Genomic DNA, 23,145 nt, shown 5'->3' with positions numbered 1-23,145 from the left:
AAAGTTGAAACGCATTTCTTGATACGTGTTATTTGGAACAAAATTCTACCCTGTCTATCAATGCAATGAGCGGAACGAAATAATAAGTAGAAAAAGCTGTGTTTTCCCAGATTTTCTGCGAAAAAGACTCCACAACTTTACATTGAAGCCTGCCGTTAGCAAACCGATTCTTGCGTTACATTATTGACATCACACAATGATGTCACTTGTGCCTTGAGGAAAAAAATAGCAAAATTCATTAAAGCAGGTACGGATTAAACCAAGAAAGAGATTCATAATTTATTGCTGTGAGTTTTATTGAAGCTACGCTTCCTGAAAAATTTATGAATCACAGATAAGAAACGAAATTGAGAATACTAGTAATATAGAAGAATACTAGTGATATGTAAATCTTTTCACCCGTTGATAAAAATCGTGAAAAGTAAGTGTGCGTGGGTTGTTGCAATTTTTTGTAAGATATGTTCAAGAAAATGTTGTGATATTTTTGGGTCACCTTTGCAGCTCGGAATGTTGTTTAGCTCTTTCTGAAATGAAATTAATGTCATGGCCCACTTGTTTCATTGCATGCTATATCACTGACCATTCTGGGACTGCTATTTTTGCCAAAGTCGTTTAAACACTTAAAAATGTATTGTTTACGAAATTAAAGCGGTACATTATATCACATCAGAGGATTAGAAGTTCAAGAGCGCTTGAAATTTGCCTTGGGTCATTTTTTTCAAAGGAAGGAATAAAAATAAATCATAAATCTCGGGAAACGCGGCAGTAGGCACTTGGCTGTTGTTGTTGACACATGAAGAATGGTTTGCCAGACAAGAGAAAAAATGCCGGTTATTCACAAATGCGGTATGCATACGTCCCTGTTGTTAGCAGTTATATTGTTTGATCGTCAGCTAGTTAAAATTTATTCATTCGTTAATTCGATGTTCATTTACTTATTAAGCGCATGCTGTCTGTCTTTCGCCACCTGTGTTTCGTGTGCTCCGTACTTTCAGCACGAGTGGAATGTGTTTTCATCAAGCCAAATCACCGTTCTCTTCATGTCCATAAGCGGAAGAAAGAATAATGCTGGAGCTAACCTGGTGGCGAAAAATATCTTTGCTAGATTTCTGCAAACCTTTCACGAGTAAGATGCTACCTTTGTAGTTAATTTTCTCTTGGAACCTAAATGAGACCACATTCTTTTTCATTTGGAGTCATTAGTTGACCTTCAGTGTTTATCAAACAGGACGATTGAAGACTCGAATTGCAAATATTCTTGACAGCTAGACATCTTGAACAAGTGGCTTGCATTATCCGTAAGAACATATGGTATTGTTTCGTCGCCAGCTCCAAGCTCTCGCTCTTGGCCGCATAAACATGCGCTACACATTATAATGTGTTTATGTAAAAACATTCTTCGTTGCATTTGCAGATTGACTACGAGAAAATGGCCAGGCAACTCAGTGAAACATTAGAGGGAAAAGGTAAGTTGACTGCTTGCATTTGCACTGGGATATTGTCGCTTACATTAACGATACGTTAGATTCTCGAGAAGTTTGTCTAAAATTCCTAGCCGTTGTTTCAAAGCGGCGGTTTTTAGTATTTCAGCGGTCGAGTATTTCGAGTATTCTTCCCTTGAAGGCGTGATTACACATTTGAATAGAGCTTTGTCGTGCTTTATTTGTTAATCATGTTTTTAGTGTATTGCGGTTTTGGCGGGTACGGAGATGAAAGAGTCCAAGAGGTCGCTCGCTCTCGCTTGCTATTTATAAATTCACAATATCTCTAATTACAATTAAAGTCCGCTGCAATGCGGTGACGAGAAACATAGATAAACATAAAGGAAGATGGAGCTAAATGTTATTTTATGCAAACATGTTTTAAAAGCCACGCCGCGGGCTTTTGTGTGTAGTGCAACTTAAAATAAACACAACACACTCGCTTGGGACGCGCGCTCAACTCAGCTCACCCCTTTTATTTTAGTGGTCGCGTGATCTTGTGGTTAACCATCCCAACAGCATGTACTTTTATGCTTGAATGCCTCAGCGCTTTTTTGCTTGACCTTTATTTTACGTACATGTCTGTTAGCAAGTCAAAGCGGACAAGACAAAAATAGCATTCTTGTGTCGTTGTCGGGGGCAAATCGTTTGCCATATTTCTAATTCTAACCCTTGTTTTACTACTGGCTTATAAAGATCGCCTGCTGATGTTTTTGTTTTCTTTTATTCTCGCCAATTAAAAACGTGCTTTATTATGTTAAATAGTATTCTCTAGAAAGTGCTTTTCAATATATCGGTAGACTGTATTAGGATCTAATTTGCCGCGCAGTACTTCAGGTACTTGACTGTTAATTATCGTTAATTTTTATCTCTTATTTCATTTATCAGTGATTTATTAATAATTTTAATTAATTCGTTTCAATAAGTCGTTTGTTGTCTTTTTGGCTTGCTCTTATTTTTCAAAAGTTGCATTTTTTGCCATAACGTTTCTGCACCCTGTTTACATGTATGTTAAATATGCACGAATTATGCCAGCATGGGTTCAAAGCGCAAGACTAGCTACTCGTTAGTTCTGGGAGTTCTCTAGACCAGCAGCTGCTGGAAACCTTAACGATTTTACATGACAGAAATAGTCTTCTCGTTGGTGACCGCAGGCCAAGCTCAGTGCAGGCACCGATAAACTTGTCAGGTTTTCCATTTGTGCTGGAATGGATATGATCCAAAGTTTGGTTAAAACCGTCTTAGACAAAAGTTTAAATTGAAGAAAACTCATAACATTGGCGTATTGAGTAAACTCCACGACTGATAATAACAGGTGCTTAACCCTAAAGATATTGGGCCCGGTTGTTTAAATGGGGGTTAAATCCTAACCTCGGGCTAAATCCAATTTACCTCAAGGTTTAAATTTAACTGCGGGTTAGTTTTGTTGTTTGAAGCTATTAGCCATGTTCAAAACTAGCAGGGGACTGGGTACGAATATTCAATATCGATTAGATTGAAAAATTGGGCCGTCATCTGAAAGAGCATACAAAAATTTGTAACTTAACCAAATTTGAGAGTTATTGGTTTAAACGCAAAGGCATAGTACTTTTTTAAAAATCGTTAAAATAAGAGAGCTTAGTATGGCTGGATGGACAGCTGTCCCTCCAATCCATACTGAGCTCTCTTATTTTAGCAATTTCTAAAAGTGAACCATACCTATGCGTTTAAACCAATAGCTCTCAAATTTGGTTTAGTTACTAATTTTCAGATGCTCTTTCAGATGACATGCCCAATTGTTCAATCCAATCGATATTGAATATTCGTACCCAGTCTCCTGCTCGTTTTGAACATGGCTGCTAACCACCGAACTTGTTGACTATGTACGCTCATTCTTGACCTTGGTGTTAAAATAAACGAACAATATTCTTGTCGCAAGGTCTGAAAAGTTTATAAGCGAAGCTTTCGACTGTATCGCACAGTCTTCATCAACTTCGCTTATAAACTTTTCAGACCTTGCGACAAGAATATTGTTCGTTTTACGAACTTGTTGTTTCTCGGTGAATTCAGAATGTATCCATTGTAGTCACCATTCAAGTTTTACCATTTTATGCGTAAAAATTTAAATGCGGCCTGACAAAGTGTTTCAAGTTACACGCCCAATTCGCTGCAGATCATTGCAAGTTTATACCGATGACCATCGTTGTCGTTAAAATATGTTCAGGAGTCTATTTCACGCATTGCCGTCCAATTAAATGGAATTTGTTGCATAAACTTAAAAAAATGCTAACTCTACTTACGGATAAAGCGAAACTTACTGAGTTTTGAGCATTTTAAAACAAATATAACAGAAAAACAAATGAACAGTTGAAACAAACAAAGAAACGTAACAATTTTGTAAGTGTTCTACATAATATTACCACCAACAAAGCGTATGTTTTTATTGACCTTCTATTAGTTATCTTTTTTCTTCTAATTCTCATAACCCCTTTAGCGATTAAGCCTTTGTCCTTCTCCGGGACAGGATTGCGCTGCTTTGTCTCAACTGAGACACGTTTTTGCCATTTCAAACAAAGTTGGCACATCGCTTTGAAAACATTTTACAGTAGTTCCACTGCCAACTGTTTCCATTCCGTATGCCACGCTCAAAGTTATTAAAGAAAAAACAGCGCTTGATAGAGGATTTGAGGTATTAGAAGTTACGTGAAAACAATTGCCACATTCTTAATTGCGACGTCGTTTGAAAGATTCCAGGTCAAACGTCCTACGACAGTAAGCTAAACATAGATTTCCCAAGTATTCTATCGATCGTCTTTTCAAGCACAGATACCTTACATTCCTTAGTCGATCATTGCTGTCTCTCAGTTATCTGATCACATGACACGAACATCGGAAAGTTTATACTTGACTAAAAATTACTTCTTTCGGTTACAACAATAGCTTAAGGGACCATCACGTTTTTCAGCAGCGTAACATAAATCCACCAAATTAAATTGATGAGAACTGATTTGATAAAATATCTGAAATAATTGGTCGGTTTAGGGTGCGGAAGTGGATTATAGGATAATAACACAAAAACATTCATACCACGGACGCGAATGACAATATATTGAAGATAAGACTAGTTAATTTACTGTAATTGTCTGTTAGGATACTCACTCCCAACAGACAGCTTGTCCGTTCTTTCCACTTAACCTTTTAGGCTGCATTGTAAATATTCTGAAAAATCCGCACAAGTAAGAGGACCTAAGAGGAATTTGTAAGCTGCATGTTTGGCAATGCACTGACATTTTAAAGAGAAATCAGATGTTGTTCAGTTATTCTTGGAGATTATTGGTTAAAAACTTAAGGTACTGCGCATCTTTAACTATACATGTACATATTGTCTAGAGTCAGACGGCTGAAGACGAGATCAAAAATAAAACAATATATGGACAAGCTGTTGTTACCAAGGCTGACTTTAAAAATATCGCATTGTACAGAAAATGAATAGTTTTATAGCCTCGGAAGGAAAACCAAAAATGTATACACAGTAAAAGATTAATTATCGAGTAAAGGTCTTGTAACTATCATATTCATTAACTCATCCCAAAAACACCCACACATTTCCTTGTCACTTCTAGTGCGTTCAATGAAACGATAATCTTAGTTCAATACCTCAATATTTCTTAGACAGAAAAAAAAAACGTTGATAAAATCCACTCGATGCAACATGAGTTCTTATTTTAATCGGAACAGTTTGTGTTTAGATAAGCTTTTAAGGCAAAGCAAGGCTGTCATGTCAGTGGCAAAGCCAACATTCAGGATTTCCTCAAAAGTTAAAACCTCAAAGTGCTTGGTTTCCTTCACCGCAAGGAAACTTGGATTTCCTCTTTTTTGAAGTACACTGGGCTATTTATCACCTTGCGGTTCATTTTAATTACAGCAAAGAAGCCTTTATCCACTCAAATCGACCAAAAGATGCGAAGTTCTCACAAGATATTCAACGCCCATCCGCCCATTTCTCACAAATTTCTTGTTACAATCGTTAGGAGCCATGCTTTCACTGATTTGTTTTGCTGATAACTCTCCCAGGACAAAAACAAGCGTGCGTGATATGTCAGCAGCTACGTTTCTTGCACGCTATGAAAGCAGTGTACAGATAGCCCTCAAAACATGAAATATTCCCTTAGTTGGGGAAGCACTTGTATAATTAGACCACATATGGCAAAAGCAACAACGTTGATATTTGTAGAGTGTGTTTCAAAACACAACATACAACATTGCGTGCTGCGTGCTTCTTGTTTTACTTGAACTCGCACTCGCAGTTGACATGACTGCGTGGCTTACAAAGGAGTCACAGCACCATTACGCCTCTCGAAGTTCGCGATAAAAAAAGAAAACACTAAACAACCCCCTTTACTACACTAAAAAAGCTCTTACCTCGTGTTGCTTCCAACATATGACGCTAGTTCACGCAGTTTCAAAGCTTGAAAGGTGCAGCCACAGAAAAAACACGTCGATTTGGAACTAAAGTGTCTGAATGCACTCGGTAAGCTGTTAAATCCTCTTATCCATTATTATCCTATGACTCACGAAAACTTTGATCCAATTGGGAAATACTGTTTAGAGCATGCCCGATTTAATTCTTCTTCGGAATTAAGATTCTTGGCCGAATGTGTGCACGATATACTGTTACACCCCACAGTCGTTTTCTTTACTTCGAAAACAAAAAACTGAATCCTTCAAAGCAGGAATTCCTGTTGGAAACCTTTGATCTTTCACTGAGACGATCAAATCGGATTTTGTTTAGTAACCTGCGAATTGCTTGACAGAAGACCATTACCGGCTCCAGATAAGCGCAGATGATCTCTGAGTTGTCTCGAGGCTTGGTTTTAGCGTCTTGTTCTGATTTCTAGAGCGCACTACTGTTGTTGTTGCATTTAAGCGGAGACAAAGAAATACACGCATGGAAGCTAAGCAACGGAGAGTATTTCTTTCAGCACCGTTTCGCTTGGCGAGAACCGAGTATGCCGGTCGAAAAAGCTGTCAAGCAACAAGAAAAGAGGCAATGAGAAAACGAACAACTCTTGAGCACGCGGCAAAAGGTATGACATACCAAGAATCTTTGACTTGTAACTATAATGGCGTCAGTATTTCTTGCTTGCTACCTTTGTAAACCGATTCAGCGGTGTGCCGGCGCCATGCCGTAAGACTAAGTTACTACTGGCAGTAAAGCCGCCCTTAGTCGCGAAAGCAAAATCAGCTTGTAGATTTCCTGTATTGCCAGAAAAGGTCACGTCTGTAGCAGAAACTAAATCACTGTCATCTACGTTACTTTTTTAAAGCTCCTATAGTGTTTCTATACAAAGAGTATAGGCTTGGTTACCATCGCGACTTTTGTTATTGAATTCTTAAAGAAGATATTTTTGTCAAGAACTTTGTGATTTTTGCTACACACGCATAGGCGTTGTAAATCTGCCTTACATGCTAGTTGCACATAGCTTTAAGTTTGTTATCGGTTTGCGGTCCAACGATTAGTTATACTTGACCCTGTGCACTGCGTTTGCGAAAGTATTTAACAGCAGGGGCCAGTTGTTGCAGCATCACGCTATAAACTAGTCACACTGTGTTCATGGGATAAAAAAAGAATCTATAGCTATAAATATCATCTTACATTTATCGCCATAAATCAAACATAATAAAATAAATAAAATAAGGAGGGATAAAAAAGAAGGTAAACAAAATCGCAAACCCACAAAATGCATGCCAGACTCCTCCCTTCTTGCAAAAGCCGGTAAAAATGAATGTCTATTTTGTATGCAATTTTATATTTATACTGTTATTTTAACCACCATATAGAGGATGTAATATAGGAAGGCATGGAAACCACGAAACTGCGTGACTTCTTCAAATCTTTTCCCAAGTCCCCCAAGACTCCTTGCCGCCGCCGCTATTTGATATTTTGTGGAAGCGGGGGTGGGGGATAAAGGGAGTGTACCTACCCTTTCTTTTCGATCCGCAGAGCTTGTCAGTAATTTTGTGGAGAAAATAATTGTTTACTTCAATCTTGTATTCGAATTTTGCGGGCCAGTTGACATCAAAACAGTGCTTGTTTTGGGTCAACTCGAAATGAACTGCAACCCTTCATCTCGCTTTCCGCTGTCAGTTTTTTGAGACAAAACCGTTTTACAATACTTACCAGGTAAACAAGAATATTTATTGTCCTTGAGGTATATTGTTCTGTGTAGTATTTGTTATGCGATTGTAGGTTAGAGGTGTACGTGGAATTGCCGGGTTCTTTACCGATGAAAGGATTGGGGGAAGATTTACGTCTGGGAATGTCATACCCTATGTTTCTTTTGCCCCGGCTCAAGTTCGCCCATAAATACAAATATTTTTTGTCCTAATAGAGTATTTTAATTTTAATTCATTTGGTTGCCTTTTACAAGAATTTAAAAAATCACTGTCTAATTTTCTTTTCATGCACTTTCAACCTATTCTATCGAGGACAATCGACTCTAAATACATGTGTTATTTGCCCGTGCTGTCGATTGACGTTTGAGTAACATTTGTCTCATTTGAGTTTGCGCGGATTAGGAGCATATCAAAACTTAATTAAACATGAAGTGGGACCCATTTGGAGGTTAGCTGTTTAGATTGGCAAACGCACAAATCTTCTCTTCTTGTGCCAGATGGAAGCCGGGAAGCAACGTTTAAAAATGTTGCAAGCGCAGATATTAATTTCCAATGCCTAATACCTGTTACCTAGTGACTAATGCTTAACGGTTTCAATGCAGGTTTTGCCTGGGAATTTTTTCTGAACAAACGTTACCTCTTTAAATCATATTTTCTCCAACCGAGTTGTTTATATGCGCATAAATGAGAAATGGATAACTGTTTCTTTCAGAACGAGAATGGCGACAGCTGAAGTCAGAATACGAAAGTTATATCATGGCGCTGGAGGCCGAGAGAGACGCGCGACCACGACATGGACCAAAACACCATGTAAACATGTTGTTTATAATACTAATAGGATATTAATCTTTATGAGTTTGAGATATCACTGTTGGGATTTTGCAATCAGAAACCGTTGTCGAGGGGAGCTCTTACGAGGTTATAAAAACAGGGTCTCAGACATGATATTTGGCAGCATTTTGGATAAATAAATCGGGTAAAACGGTGAGACAAAGTTCTAGAACAGTGTACTTTGTAACGAACGTGACACTGTATGCTTGTGGTCATCGTGCCTTGTAAGAAAATGGCATATAACATCTGAAGAAGAACGCATTCTCGCTGCTCTTCGGGAGGCAAGGATAACCGAACGTTTAATAAGTCTGCTACTAAGATAGCTGTTGTCTTTTGTTTGAGGTGATCAGAAGCTCGACCAAGCGAATGAAGTCACGGGCTAATTCTCGAACAAATTTTCAACTAGCTCACTCGGTATTTGGCAAGTGGAAGTAGGCAGATGTGTTTAATGTTTCTTGTAGTTCATTTTCTTGTTTTTCGCCACTGATTAGATGATCCTGGAATCCCGTGACCCCACAGAGAAAGTACATTTGCCAGCGACTTTGGAGGACGAGGCTCTCAAAAATCAGACCAAGGCGGTGCTGCTTGCAGAGTTGATTTCTATGGAGATGTTTTATGGCCTGGAAGATTTGTTACGACGTGATCCAACTGGAATAGCCCAGGGTGTCACAAGCAGTAAACTGCACAGTCTTACTGACAAAGATTTACTTTTACACAGCGCTGAAACACTTTTAGAGGTACAAATTAAAATTTAATTCCTTTAACGTCTTACTTTCCATTATAGTTTTGGCTGGGATATTTATTGCCTTTTGAAATTAAAATGGTGAGGTGGCAGCTATCTAGACTCGTCACGTTAGTAACCTCATGACAAGCTACCAAGCTAATTTACGCTTTACAATCATTAATCAGTTCTCTTATTAGAAGAAATTCCTTTTTTAAACTCGAACAACCACTGTCGAATCCGGTATATTTACGTTTTACTCATATTCTTTAGTTTTGTTCACTTGTAAAATTAGCCAGCGTAGGCGTAATCGTTTTTAAGCTTAGGAAGTGAGAAGAGGGTGGATCTCCAGGGCTTAAAAGCACTTCCAGCGCCGGCTTGTTTAAAATCTAGTTTTAGCTTTCATGTCGTGCCACATTCTAATGCTGTTGTTGCCCGTTTATTCACCAGTTAACAGAGTATTTCTTCGCAAAGAGTACCCTTGCTAATGAGGATAATGGCAAAAAGATAGCACTGAGAGGCCTTGAATCTCAAGATGGGAATAGCGATTTACCAAGCAGATCTTTGGAACGAGGTGAGTAGTCTCTCTTGTTGAATGTCAGTGCAATTAAAAAAAACACTTCTCGAAAGTCAAAAGTAATAACATTTGTCTTAAGTGTTTATCACGTTGTCGTCATGTTATGTAGGTAAGTTGTTTCCAGCAAATATTATAATATTACCACTGAGAGGCACAGGTTACTCCTATGTTCCGAAGCTCTTGAGCTTGCTTAATTCTACTGCTCATGGATTTTTGGCAGTCTGTGGGCTTCGTCGGTGTACAAATCACTGACGTATTTGGAATCGGTTTAGCGTAGTACTGTTTACTTAACAGATTACTAAAGTTTGGGTTTGATCCCATGTAACTCGGAAACGACTTTGACGTCAGTATTAAAAAGTGTAAAATTAACAAGCTTAACCCGTTTGTTATTACAAGGGCAAGTATTCTCACGTTGGTGTTGTTATTCTAACTTGCTTAAACCGGCATTAATCCGTGTACAAGTTGTAAATGGATAAGAGAGATCAGAAACGAATTGCAGACAGATTCGTCATGCTTTCGATTTGTAATGTGTTTGCACATAAAACAATTTTCCTTCTTACTAACTGGATTATGAACATCACGGAGCTGTACGGTAATAAAAGGTAATACCTCCATTATGATTACGTGACTAGAAAAATTTGCAGAATTCCACATGTTGCGTTTCACGTGTTGCATTTAAGTTTTTGAGTACATCTTTTGCCAAAATGTTGCAAATAGAGCACTTTTTAATTTTTCGCAAACTAGCGCCAGTAGCGTAGTTTGTCTGTTTTACATTTTTGAACACAAACCGTCAAAAGATTGGATTGTTGATTAAATTTCCAGTTCTTGTATTTTCTTACACGAAAATCTACTAGGAAAGGTTTGTTGTGGCTGGGTAATGGGAAGGGAGAACACCAGGAACCATTCTCGTACCCAGGTCCCACTTATAACTTACACTCGCTGCAAGATGGCGTCCAGTAGTTGTCAGCGGAAGTGATATTTAACAATTATTCCCCCAAGGCGAAGTGATTATTGTTGAATAATCATAATCACTGAGCCTGAGGCGAATAATTGTTTTAGTATAATTTTCAGAGGTGAAAATCAAAAATTGCAAAATAACAATTTAAAAAAAAAAACACGAAAACAACAAACACAAGTGCTCGCTTGCATGCGTGTAAACCAGTTTAATTCATCGATTGAAATCGTAATTTACACTCCAGTTTTAGCAATAAAACGTAACAAAACAAACACTTCGAAAAAGATAGATATCTGGTACCTTTGTTTAATCGTTGGTGACTGCTGAGCAATTGTGTGAATCCTCTCGAAATTACCAGCTCCAGTGAGAAGAGAACTAAATAATGTTTTGCCAGTCGATCTGACCAAGTTCATGGCTGTGTGCGATCTCCAAAACCACCATGTTTACGATCAATTTTAATGCCTTGAAAACCATCTCTTGAAAATGTTCGGTCCAAAGGCCTAATGGTAGTCAATTTGCAAAATTCCCAATGTTTTAAATATCCAGGACTTGGAGTGGTTGCTTTTAAATAAGACAAATTTTCATTCAGCAAATGCCGCCATGTTCACTGGCAAACTTGGCATGGCTTAGTAGCCAAACCTCGGGATGCCATATTCACCGCGCTAGGCGGTGAATATTGCGTCATAGTCCGAGCTTCTCGACTAATCAGAATTGAATTCACCTCTGCAAATTATACTAACTGTTGAGATGGTAATAACTGAACACCACTGTATACCTCTTGCAACGACAGTGTTATTCACGCCCTTAAAGCTACTGGCGTAATTTTTTTCTTAAATTGGGAGCTTTGCTATCAAATTTCCAGTGACAGAAAAAGGAAAATGCCGCTTTGACGAGTATAATTGACAGAAGCTTCATCGATAACATTTTCTCCATGAAACGTGCAGGTCGAAACGTTTTAATTAAAGATATACTTGTCGTGTTGTAGTGAACGTGTATAAATACGACACTTCGTCTTTGTTAGTAAAACAGTTGAAATGGCTAATATTATTAACATAAGTCCCGGATGTGGAACACGCGATGCAGGAGGCGAGAGGGCGGCCCCCGCTGTGCGTGCAAATCAACTCCCTTTGAGACTTATGCATTCTTTCTAAATGGGGCACAATTTCTTTTCTTCTTGTATATGCGTTAAGTGTTTGCATGATAAAGAAAAGCATTTGATACGTGAGCATGACAATAAACAGTAATCTAAGCAAAAAAGGGAAGAATGCTTATGCTTACGGTATGTAATACTAGGCATAGTTGTTCGGTTTAAAGTACGCTATAATTCCTTCAAGATGAATGAACAATTCTGTGTCGATGGCTGAACAATTTTGTGTCAAGTTTTGCGGTCCATTGCATGTAAGCTATCCATACACCACATTTTGAAAAAAAGCCTAAGGATAAAGCGAAGACAGTAAGCGGTCCAACCGCTCACTAGCAAACGTAACTCATTCGCGCTACTACTAACATGAAGGAAATTTGTTAATGGCAGGTAGAATTATATCAGTCATTCATTTAACATCTGGTTTAATTTACCGATTATTAGCTCATCTGCTATTATCGCGTGTTTCTATTTCAGACAACGGATCACTGCACAGTACACCGATCGCTGAGTCGTCGTACGAACGCAAATTGCTTCGTGTCAGGGACTCACTCAGTAAATTGAAGCGGACAACCGATTCTGCAGCTCTGGGATTTCTCTCCCGTCTTTTAGACACCAAGCTGGACGAAAACGAGAAAGGTTAGATATACTAACTTATCTATATTTATTACTTTATAGTAACATATGTTTAGCAAGACAATGTTCGAGTTTTCTTCCTTTCAAAATAAAATTTAAAGCACTTTCCTAACAAGAGCCCACAATCAAATTTCTCAATATTCCACACTCTCTATAGAAACTCAGTAACATGTTTACAAATTCTGTTTGCTGCACGAGTGGCTTCCCTTCCACATAATTATTTTAAAATGTGAAGACAATAAAGGTTATGGCTCGGATAATTTCTTTTTACAAAAAAGTGAAAGCACTTCTTCAACTAAGCCCCACAAATATATTTCTCAGGATACAACACTTTGGCTGAACCTCAGCAACAAATGTGGAACGCTGAATAAATGATGGCCAATCCAGCAAAACAGTTGAAAATTTAACCCGCATCATCACCGTCATAGCTCACGAACACACACGTGAAAAGATGGCTGATTTACCTCTCGGTTGTCGACAAACTTTGAACATGTTTCCCTTCATCAGTAAATACCGCAACCACATAAATTCAGCTGTTGAAAGTTTTGAATTAAAAAGTGTCTTTGTTCTGAGATGAATGTTAAAAAAATCTGTAAGAGTTGCGGCAAAAAACCGCAAGTATGAATAGAACCCATCTGTCCCTTGTTACTGTCACGCTAACCTCAGTATCCTCAGCATACAATTTCTCTACAGCAATCTTTATGCTTTCCTTTGTTAAGTGTAAAGGAGAATTTTAAGATTGATCAGAACAACAACTGTTAAGCATTCTGTTACTTTCCTTTCCGTCCTCTGCATAAACATATCCGATGCTTCCTGAAGAATTCAGTCATTTATCGCTCATTGATGAAAAGGTTTAATGTGACCCTGAAAGTTGTATTTAATCTTCCTTAGACCAATTTCTTTATTTATTATTTATTTATTTATGGATTTGTTTTTAAATGAAGTTGAATTTAAAGCCACTGATCTAAAAACCTGTGCTTTTGTCTGCTTCTAATTGTCTACATAGACGAACGTTTGTTGTTCTTATTCATTAGTTAATGTGTATTCAACTTCTGTAGGATGATTTGTGGCAAACAAAGTAAAATGAGATGAACAACTAAAAGCTCGCCGTTCTAAAAAGATTCAATTCAGGGACTTGGGTTTCAGACTAGATTGATGCATCATATACCATTCATTGTAAATGTTTTTCCTAGATCTGTTTCAAAACTTACCCTTATAGTCCGGAAATTCCATATATAACAATGATCTTTTTTCTTTCTTCAAGCATATATTTTATTCATTCTGCAGCGTTTCTCGCTTAATGAAAGATGAACCTTCTTTTCAGATCCTCGTGTTTGATTGCTGAGCCGTCTTGTAAAATAACCAAAATGTGAAAGTTTTGCGCTCTGATAACTTTTGCATTTGGTTAAAATATCGTGCATCCTTCAGCGATAACGTGATTACCATATAGGGCAGTTTTAGTGTTTTCCCCTTAATCTAGTGCCCTGTAGAGAAGTACAGGGCCTCTCAAATCTGGAGCGTATTCGAATAGCTTCCTTGCATCTTTTTCTATTGGCCACCCTGATTGGCTAGAAAACATTTTACTTCCTGTACTGTAAAAGGCCGAGATTCCCCTCCTCGTTCACAAGTACCGTACATATCGGAAGAAACATTCTTCTCAGTACCTGTCGATATCAACTGGCTACTATCTTGTCGCATCATCTTATCCTAGGCCTGTAATTACCCTTTATAGACAATCTAATAAGTACAATCTGACAATTTTCAACCTGCGGCTGTGTGTAATTAGCGAATGCGTATAACTGATAAATGATATTTTTGTTTTTATGAAGTAACTGAACATATCTTTGTATGACCAGAATTTAATTTGCCCAGATTCGAAGGGTAATTATAAGTGAAACACTTGGAATTTTAAAAGTGAAACGTTCGCATTGAACAATAATTGCAGTCAGTATCCAGCCCTTAGACGGAAAAGTAACATAACATGACACCTGCCTGTTACCCTGTGCATGGAGGTTAGATTTTGACAGAAAGTCATTTTTTGTCGTGTCGTGTCGTGTAAATCTTTCCCTCTGTAGTACCCGCCGCCAACTCATCACTCATGATTCGAGTCGGTGACACGTAAGCGCGTATGTTGCCTCCGGGCTATCTCTTCATTTACGTTACAACAAATTCTAAGATAATTCCTAATTGATGTGCTGTTTAAATGACTTACAGAAGTTATTCTCTTATGGTATTTCCTCTTAGGTTTGCAAGAGTACAAAAAGCGACTGTACGAACTTCTGAAACACTTTGTCAAGTCGCCAGATTCTTCCTCAGGTATGGTTAATTTTTTATTGTTTCTGCTCCTGTGATCTCTTTATACAAAAACAATCGGGATTACAGTGCGAATGTCTTTCCTGTACTTTGACGTAACCGGCATGACCCGAACAAATTGAAGGCCTTTTTAGCGCTCAAAGGTGACTTCGGACACCCAAGGGATAATAGAAACGTACGTTTTCAAAACATCGAAGTTAATAATAAACATAACTGGGAACCCCAGAAATCACTTAAGTAGAATTCGCATTTTAAAATCTTGTTATTGTAAAACGCACTTTTAGAAAGGAGCAAGAAATTCTTGGTTTTAGTCGGATCTACTACGTTTTCGATTAAGGTAGTACAATCAGTACAACAGCTGTCGCGTGTGTATAATTGTTATGTTAATAGATCACGTGTTTTGGTAGATAATAAATGTAAACCCAGCCTTTGTACTTTAAATTTCGTTTTCTTTCTTAACGACAAGTTTGAACTGAAAGATAAGATGAGTACTCTTTGAATGTCATATATCTCTTATCTGCTTGTAAAATGCCTCCGGATAATATCACAGCCGTTTTCGAAGGATAAGTCAACCTTTTTTTAAGGTTGACGTTAAAACGTCAAATGAAAAATCCCACTTTATTAATTCTAATGAAATATTTTCTCTCAATTTTTTTTAACTCAGCGCACGGCGATGGAACTCTTGTCGATTCAGTGAAGCTTGAACAGAGCTTATGTCACGTGCTCATGGACAAGGCCATTCTGAACTGTCTCTTGATATTGGACAAAGCCGACATGGAGTCCCGGATTAAAACCTTAGCAGAGCAGCAAACCCGATTTGATTACTCAGGTATGGTTAATTAACCGCCATTAAAATGTGTTAAGATTTTTTTCGGAATGATACAGAAATATCTTGAAACCAGAAATATCTTCAAACCAGAAAAAGATCGGTGCAAATTACCTTCCAACTGACAGTATTTGCCTCTCAGATTCTTTATCAACTTGCAACAGTCTTGACGTCCTTTCTAAACTTTTATCGTATGGTTTTTATTTGACTTATGCATTGTCAAAGTCCTACACCGTTGGGCCAATCCTCGATATAGCCAATCATAAGAGCGCACCCGGCTTTTATAGTTTCTTTTTTGGTTTCTGTTTGAAAGTTTGGTATTTGTAAAGTCTTATCCGTTTTACCAATTACTTGGCAATTACCGCAAAAAAGACAATTCTAGTCCAACACAAATCCTTTACAACTCGATTGCCGATTGTTTTTCAGGGTTTAGCAGTATGACTTCCGGTCAATTTGAATGTTCAAGTCAGTCTAGCGATGATTTTCTCCCCTCTCCACCCCTCTCAGGAAGACGAAGTGGTGAAGGACGCCTGACGTCGGTGGACGAAGGGGTAGTACTGGAGAGTTTGAGTGACAGCGCTAACAGCCGCGAAAAGCTTTCCGTGCACTTGGAGAACACAACGGAGGAATTGGAAGCCGAAAACAAGCGGTTGTATGAAAAGAACGAAGAGTTGAGAAAACGCTACGAACAGGCGGAAGACGAAAAAACCGAACTTACCCTGAAGATTCTTGAGTGCGAAAGAAAGCTTGATAGAAGTGAGAAGAAATTAAACAATTTAATGCAATTAGAAAACACTGAAGAAATCGATTTAAAAAACCAAGTAGAAGAAAATGAGTTTGAAACAAACGAACTGTTTACACGCGTGGAGGAGCTGGAAGATGAACTTCAGTTACGAGATGAAGTGGTGGGAGTGCTCAAAGAAAATGAACGAAAGCTACGAGTACAGCTTGCTGAAGAAAGGAAACGCTCTGACGAGGCGGAGGAACGTAGCGCAAAACTGCAGCTGAAAATCAGACAGCTTGAGGACAAGTTTGAAGAAAGTGAGCTTAAACTTGCATCCTTCACGGGATCAGATTTGCTTGAGAGTAATAAAATAACAAAGCAACTGGAAAACTCAATTGCAGAGAACAAAGCGCTAAACCTAAAAATATTTCAACTGGAAGAAAGAATGATGGCAACAGGTGGCATGTCAACCCCTCCAAGTAGTACTGAAAATGAGAGAGACGACGATCAGAAGAAAACCCTCGACAGGAAAATCATTGAATTGGAAATTAAGCTTAAAGAACAACAAGTAAAAATTCTGAGCGTGAAAGAATACGAGCGAAGGTTGCGTGCTGAACTTTGTAAAGAAATGACAAAGAAGTTGACAAAGGCTCAAACGCGCAGTCGCGAACTTGGCGAGAAAATCTTTGAGCTCGAGGCAAAGCTGCGACAAGCAGAGGAGCAGTACACGACCGTGAAAGGACTGGATATGAATGTGAAGAGTGCCATGCGCGATGACATAAAAACGTTAACAGACAAGTTGGAAGATGCCGAGACTCGCAATAGGGAACTAAGCGCAACTGTTCAGGATATCGAAGAACGCCTCCGACTCTCTCAGCGTGAGGTTCTCGTGGCAAAACAATCTGAAATTGACTTACGTGAAAAAACTCAGATGCTGGAACTGGAAAACTGCAAAATGCAAGAGAAATTGCTTACCCGGAGAGAGGAGAAAACGACCCGGTCTTCCACTGGTAGGACTGCCGATAGACTAGAAAAGCTAAGAAAGGAAAACTCCAACCTTTCTTTGGAACTGAAATCTTTCAGAGAAAACATTTTGAAACTGGAAAGAGAGTTGCTTGAAAAGGATCAAGAAATTTTGGATTTGAGAAATGAGTCGGTGGATCTATCAAGCGAAGTATGCAAGTTAAGATCAGAGCTTGATGACAGTGCGAAAGAGAAAGCCCATCAAGAGAGAAGTCTCTTAAGATCCGCCGAAACAGAAGAAAACCTCATAGCAAAACTTGCCGTATTACAACAGGAAGTGGAAAAACTTCGGACAAGCAAACCACAGAAAACAAATGAAAATGAACAAGCAGCTGAAGTAGATTGTAAAAGCGATTCCACGGCGTCCACCGCATTGATTGGCGAAGAGCAACCCGAAAATGCATTTCAACCTGTAAACGCCGGGACACTGTCAGAAGAAGCAGAAGACGATAAAATTATTGACGCGTTGCAAGGAGAAACAGAACAACTTCTGAGTGATCACAAAGATTTAAAGACCGCTATTGATGAACTTCAACATGAAAACGCTAGGATGGTGACAGAGAATGAGCAGCTCATCCAAGAGATAAAAACCCTCGAAACCAATTTGTCCATTGTGGAGAAAACCTTTCAAGTGTGTCGTTCCGAAAATGAGTGCTTGCTACAGGAAATTAATCTGAAATCAGCTGAAGCGACCACTATGAGAACTTACGCTTCATTTTGCAGCGAAAAGGCGAAGGAAATGCGCTCTGAAATAGCCTCTCATAGAGAAAACGAAGCCACTTTGGAGAAGAGATTAACTGACTTGGAGAGGGAATCGGCGTTCATGCGAAATGAGATGGGCCATGGAATTTTGGAGTTTTCTGAGCTCAAGGAAAAGAAAGAATCCCTGGAGAAAAAGATCGTCGAAGCTAGCCGTGTAGTGGATCAGTTAAAACAGGAAATCCTCGGCCTTATAAATGGCGTGCTAAGCCTGCAAAGAGACTTGAGCGCGCATGTTGATAAGGTAATTGCTTGTCTTGGATTGGATGAGACAACTGTTCAACGCTTTAGACCGAGGCCAACATCTGTTGATTCGAACGATACATCTGCACAAACCGGAGAGGAATCGAGCAGTGAAGTTGGCAGTGAAGTAAGCGAACTCTTTTCGTGGAAATCTTTGTTTGCTGTTCGACTTCTTCCAGATAACGAATGCTTCTTAAATCCTTCAGATGTGAGCATAATAATCGAGAACAAAACGGAAATTCAACGTTTACACGAGGAATTGAAAGCCAAAGTTCTCGCAATCAAGGACGCGTTAAGTCGAGAACGTGACAATGTCCATGGCGAAAAACTTGAGAGCGTGCGCAGTTATGAAATTAAAAGGGAACGTGGTGCCGACACCTTGATGGACGGTTCCAAGACTAGCACTGTATTACCGCGTCTGAGTAAGGCCGAGCGCGTTAAACTGTCCAGTTTATTGTCTCGATTGAAGGAGGAATTAATACGAGAAAGAAAAACAAACAACGACGGTCGAGTCGGTGGTGATGGAAGCGACATTTGTCTCCTTTATGACAATCTGGAAAACAAGCTTTCGCGGCTTTCATGCGAACTTGCCACCAAAGAGGACGAGATAACACAACTTTTGCATGAGAAGACACAGCTTCAAAACGAGCTGGAAGAATGCGAAAGGGGTGTCATCACCTGCCACCACTGCGCCTCAAAAGTCCCTGATGAACTCGAGGAAAGCACAAGTCAGTTGAAAGGAAAACTCCTTTCTCATATGCAGGACACATCCCGACTTGAAAGCGAGATATGCGAGTTCATGGAGTACAGGGAGAGGTTGGAGGGAGAGTTGGATCAAATGAAAGGAAAGATCACTGAACTGGAAGATGAACTGGTTGTCAGGAAAATATTAATCGAGAGATGTGTCAGTTCCAGACCGCCAAGGGATGAAATGTAAGTATAACCCATGCTAGGAGAGTTTTATTTTTCGACCTTGACACTTGAAAGAAGACAAGCCAAGAATGATAAGTTTGTGCTAAAGAGAACATTTAACATATTATACAAAGAAGGTACGTTTTCAATTTAAAATACATCATATAAGACATTGTCCCGTGAAATATTTTTTTCAGGAAAGTCACATACCTTACCTTATGAGCCCCCTCTACTATCGAAATAATTTAATGCTTGTGTAGCGCTATAAATCTTTATTATCTGCCAATATATTTTCTTGCCTCATTGAAAATAGATATTCGCCTGTCTTTGGAAATCTTTCTCTTACCTTTAAATCACGAATTATAAACGATTAATTCGAAATGGAAAAATATCATTTATCCCTGAAATCCTCTCCAGTATTCACCATCCATTTTCTGTTTATAGAGATCAGGCTCTTTTTTCCCTAGATAGCAAAGGGAAAGTAAAAGAAAAAAGTCTCTTAAATAATCCAAATTATTTAACAACTAGAAAAGAGGGCCTGATCGTAGATAAAGTGATGCTCTTTTTTTCTTATCACTAGGTTCAACCACTCATGTGTCCTTGTGTTGTTGTTGTGTTTTTTTTTTTTTTTTTACATTAGGGATGTCGCCAACAGTGAGTCGTCAAGAGATGAAACAGATGATTTCAAATCGAGTCCGCCTGGAAAGAAGAGAAAGTCCCCCAAACGCGTGACATTTGAAAACGTAGACAGCGAATCAGAAGACAAATCGACCAATAAAAGAAGACGACAAAAACCAGACTTGTTGAGCAGTCAAGACATCGAAGACTCAGATGTCAGACAGGATGGCTGGCGAACAGCTGACATGGACTCCAGTGACCTCGACCTTTGCGAACTCTTAGCTTCTATCCCGCGAGACATCCCGAAGAGGACACCCACTAAAGAAGAGCAAGAAATCACCGAGATCGCAAACAGACTTTCAGGCTACGATAACATGTCGTTCGATGATAAGATAGAGTATGCAGCAACTCAAAGAAAGAAAAGTGAAGCAGACTCGGAGATATCTGCCGCCGTTCAAAGCATTCTATTCAATGAATCGGGTTTTAGAGATGTACCTGACGAGGTGGGTGTTGACTATGGAGATGATGGACAGGTCACGTGCCAAATGTGCGGCTTGTTTAAAAAGCGAAACTAAACAAGTACAGTCGAACCACCGTTGGTCCATCCCGTTTGGATATTAGGTGAGCAGTGTTTGTGATGTGCGCCTGGGACCACGATGGAGGACACGGAGTGTTCGCTTAAGACATGCAGGTGTCGACTGTACTCTATCACCTGAGAACCATTGACTCGCTAACCCTTGATTTTTAGAAGTAGAGACTACAAGCAGGGTAACGTGGTAACTTGAGTTATAAAAATGACAGACCTTAGAGACGTAGTTGTGTGTTCCTCACGCCTTATTTGTGTTTTGATAAAAGGAATGATGACACATAATTTAAAATTTGGCGCGTTTTCGTTTCAAATTACAAAATTCTTCCCAAAGACTTCAGGGCTTGAAAATTTAAACAATTTTGTAAACGTCAACCAAGTTTCATAGAGGTTTTGTTCAAAAGCTAGTCTGAGGAATGGGGAAGAATTGGTAGGGACTCAAAAACTTTGAAAAATAAGACTATAAAAGTAGTTCGTTACCAAGGAGCGACTTCCGTTTGTCTTTATGACTCATTTTGAAAGCGAACGAGTATTCGTAAAATTAGAAAATAATTCCATTTATATTTAAACAAGATTAATTTAAAAAAGGCTCGGGGAATTATTCAAATTTACACAAAGCACACGAGGAGTCACTTGGTAATTTCACTTGTCAACATGCCATGATTACCCATAGGAATATCACGACAGTTGCACTGGAAGAAAGATAACGATTATTTAAGTGAGACGAAAAGGACTCTCAGAGAATAGAGGTTTATGGTGTTAATATGAATTTTCTGAACTTCACTTTAAGATAATTACAAGTTTTATATATAAAAAAGACAGTTTCATTAACAGCCATATCATAGTCTTAATTACTTGGTTTGTCAACGTCTACGTGTACTCATCGACAAGTGGCACTTATGTCCAGGATTGAACGCAAGTATTGTTTAATCAGTACTTCATGTTTGACTGTGTTATTTGACATTTCCATATTACTTCATATTTGACAGATTTTGGTGTGTTTTTGTGAACTTTTGTTAATGAGGACACTTTGTGATGCCTGTCATGAGGAACGTGCATCTCATTAGCGTTCAATTCTGGACATATTTGACAAGTGGAGCTTGCCTCATTCAAAAGACTTGTTGTTTTATACGCAGTCGACGATAAACCGAGTGATTCTCATCACCAGTTGTGGTTCATAATAGTTTCATTGGAGACTTCGTATTGCTATATTACAGAGTAAGTTACTCACGGTTATGTACGTTCTATTTTTGAGGATAATAGCCCTTACGCATGTTTACGTCAGAATAGATAGTGTCTCCACCATGGCTCGCTTTTGAAGAGCAAACTTGCAAATTTTATGATGAACGAATTCTCAAAGTAGTAAAGACGAAGAGAATACCCACGTGATAATTGCATGAGGGTGGCGGAAGGTTGAGAGTTTTTCGCATAAACGAAGTTTGGTGGTGAATTTTGAGCGTTATCATGTATAAGGTTTATTATATTACTGATAAATGAGTCAAGTTTTTTTCGTAATTTATAAAGCGAATTCTAAAGTATATTTAATAAGAGAAAGATATCTTTTGATAAATGACTTAACTTAATGTTAGTTGTTGTTTGTCTTGGAATAAGACATTTTGTATTCTCGATTTATTCTGTTAATACGTTTTTTTTCAAATTTTAATTCGACTTTGTTCCGTCGGGTCTTGGTCCCTGGATTTCCCAATCATACTTTGTTAATCGACACTGATAGAACTAAATAGTGCAAAAGTATTACTGTGATAATTAGGAAATCAGCTATAACCCGTCTTATATAATGATACCTACATTGGCAAGTCGAGTATGGAAACTGGATATTATTTATATAGGACACTATTGATATAGGGATTATACAGAGATAGACGATTTAGTTTTATATCATGAAAACTGTCTTGAGAAGACGTAAACTGAAAACAGTCTACTGATCTGGAACTGTTGTATCTAGTTTATTATAAAATGATAATAATGCCAAATTTAGAAAGGTTATATTATAGAGTCACGATATATATTTTTTCCTCGTTTACAAATTAATTATCTAATAAATTAATAATGGTAATCGTACCCGGTGAAGGCTAATTCGTTTGCAATGGGCATTAGAACGATTAACAAAATCGCACGACCTTGAAGAAGTAGTACGATTTGTCAATCGCGAGTCATAACTATAACAAAATTTGAAGAAAAAAATATTCATCGGTTAAATCTTTTGTGAGCAATAGTAAGGTAGCAGTTGGTGAATCGCGTTTGTTTTTTCGAGGTTCAGAAGAAAAAGAACCCATTTAAATGCAACTGTCTTGTTACAGCGCGCATAAATGACGCGTACTGCCAATTACCCCAGCATGATTGTATAATGTCCTACTAGCGTTCAAGTAAGGTCTACTAATAACCAGTCAGATTGAAAATTCTGTTATCGTTTTGATTGATTGATTGTTTAATTAATTTATTAACTAATCACAAATGTTGAGTGCGTTAAAAAGATTGTTATTCGTCCTTTTTACGTATATAAGTTATACAAAATTTAGACAAATAAAATTAATCACTGTTCAGTTCATATACATTGTTTAAAATTAGAACTGTCTTGCGGTGGTATAAATAAAGTAAGTTCTACGATCTCGTAAAATGTTTGTA

At 38.3% G+C, this 23,145-nt stretch overlaps 1 protein-coding gene across 4 annotated transcripts in view; it reads left to right on the top strand.

The window, feature by feature from the left end:
* LOC144638654 (uncharacterized) overlaps positions 1–23,137 on the top strand; it is a 39,133-nt gene extending 15,996 nt beyond the window's left edge. For 2 of the 4 annotated variants that reach the window (XM_078497874.1, XM_078497889.1), the window contains 9 exons: positions 1,415–1,466; positions 8,350–8,447; positions 8,960–9,205; positions 9,640–9,763; positions 12,340–12,501; positions 14,743–14,814; positions 15,476–15,640; positions 16,064–19,319; positions 19,939–23,137. In XM_078497874.1, coding sequence (XP_078354000.1) covers positions 1,415–1,466; positions 8,350–8,447; positions 8,960–9,205; positions 9,640–9,763; positions 12,340–12,501; positions 14,743–14,814; positions 15,476–15,640; positions 16,064–19,319; positions 19,939–20,491 — 4,728 coding nt within the window. In that variant the 3' untranslated portion in view covers positions 20,492–23,137. Of the gene's footprint in view, positions 1–1,414; positions 1,467–6,286; positions 6,548–8,349; positions 8,448–8,959; positions 9,206–9,639; positions 9,764–12,339; positions 12,502–14,742; positions 14,815–15,475; positions 15,641–16,063; positions 19,320–19,938 lie in introns of those variants that run through there. The other 2 variants (XM_078497881.1, XM_078497897.1) reach the window with 2 other exon arrangements.
* The last annotated feature ends 8 nt before the right edge of the window (positions 23,138–23,145 follow it).

Source organism: Oculina patagonica, chromosome 2 (genome assembly GCF_052425735.1).
Source record: "Oculina patagonica isolate OP01 chromosome 2, crgOcupat, whole genome shotgun sequence".
Taxonomy (NCBI): domain Eukaryota; kingdom Metazoa; phylum Cnidaria; class Anthozoa; order Scleractinia; family Oculinidae; genus Oculina; species Oculina patagonica.
This window is presented reverse-complemented; position numbering and strand designations above follow the sequence as displayed.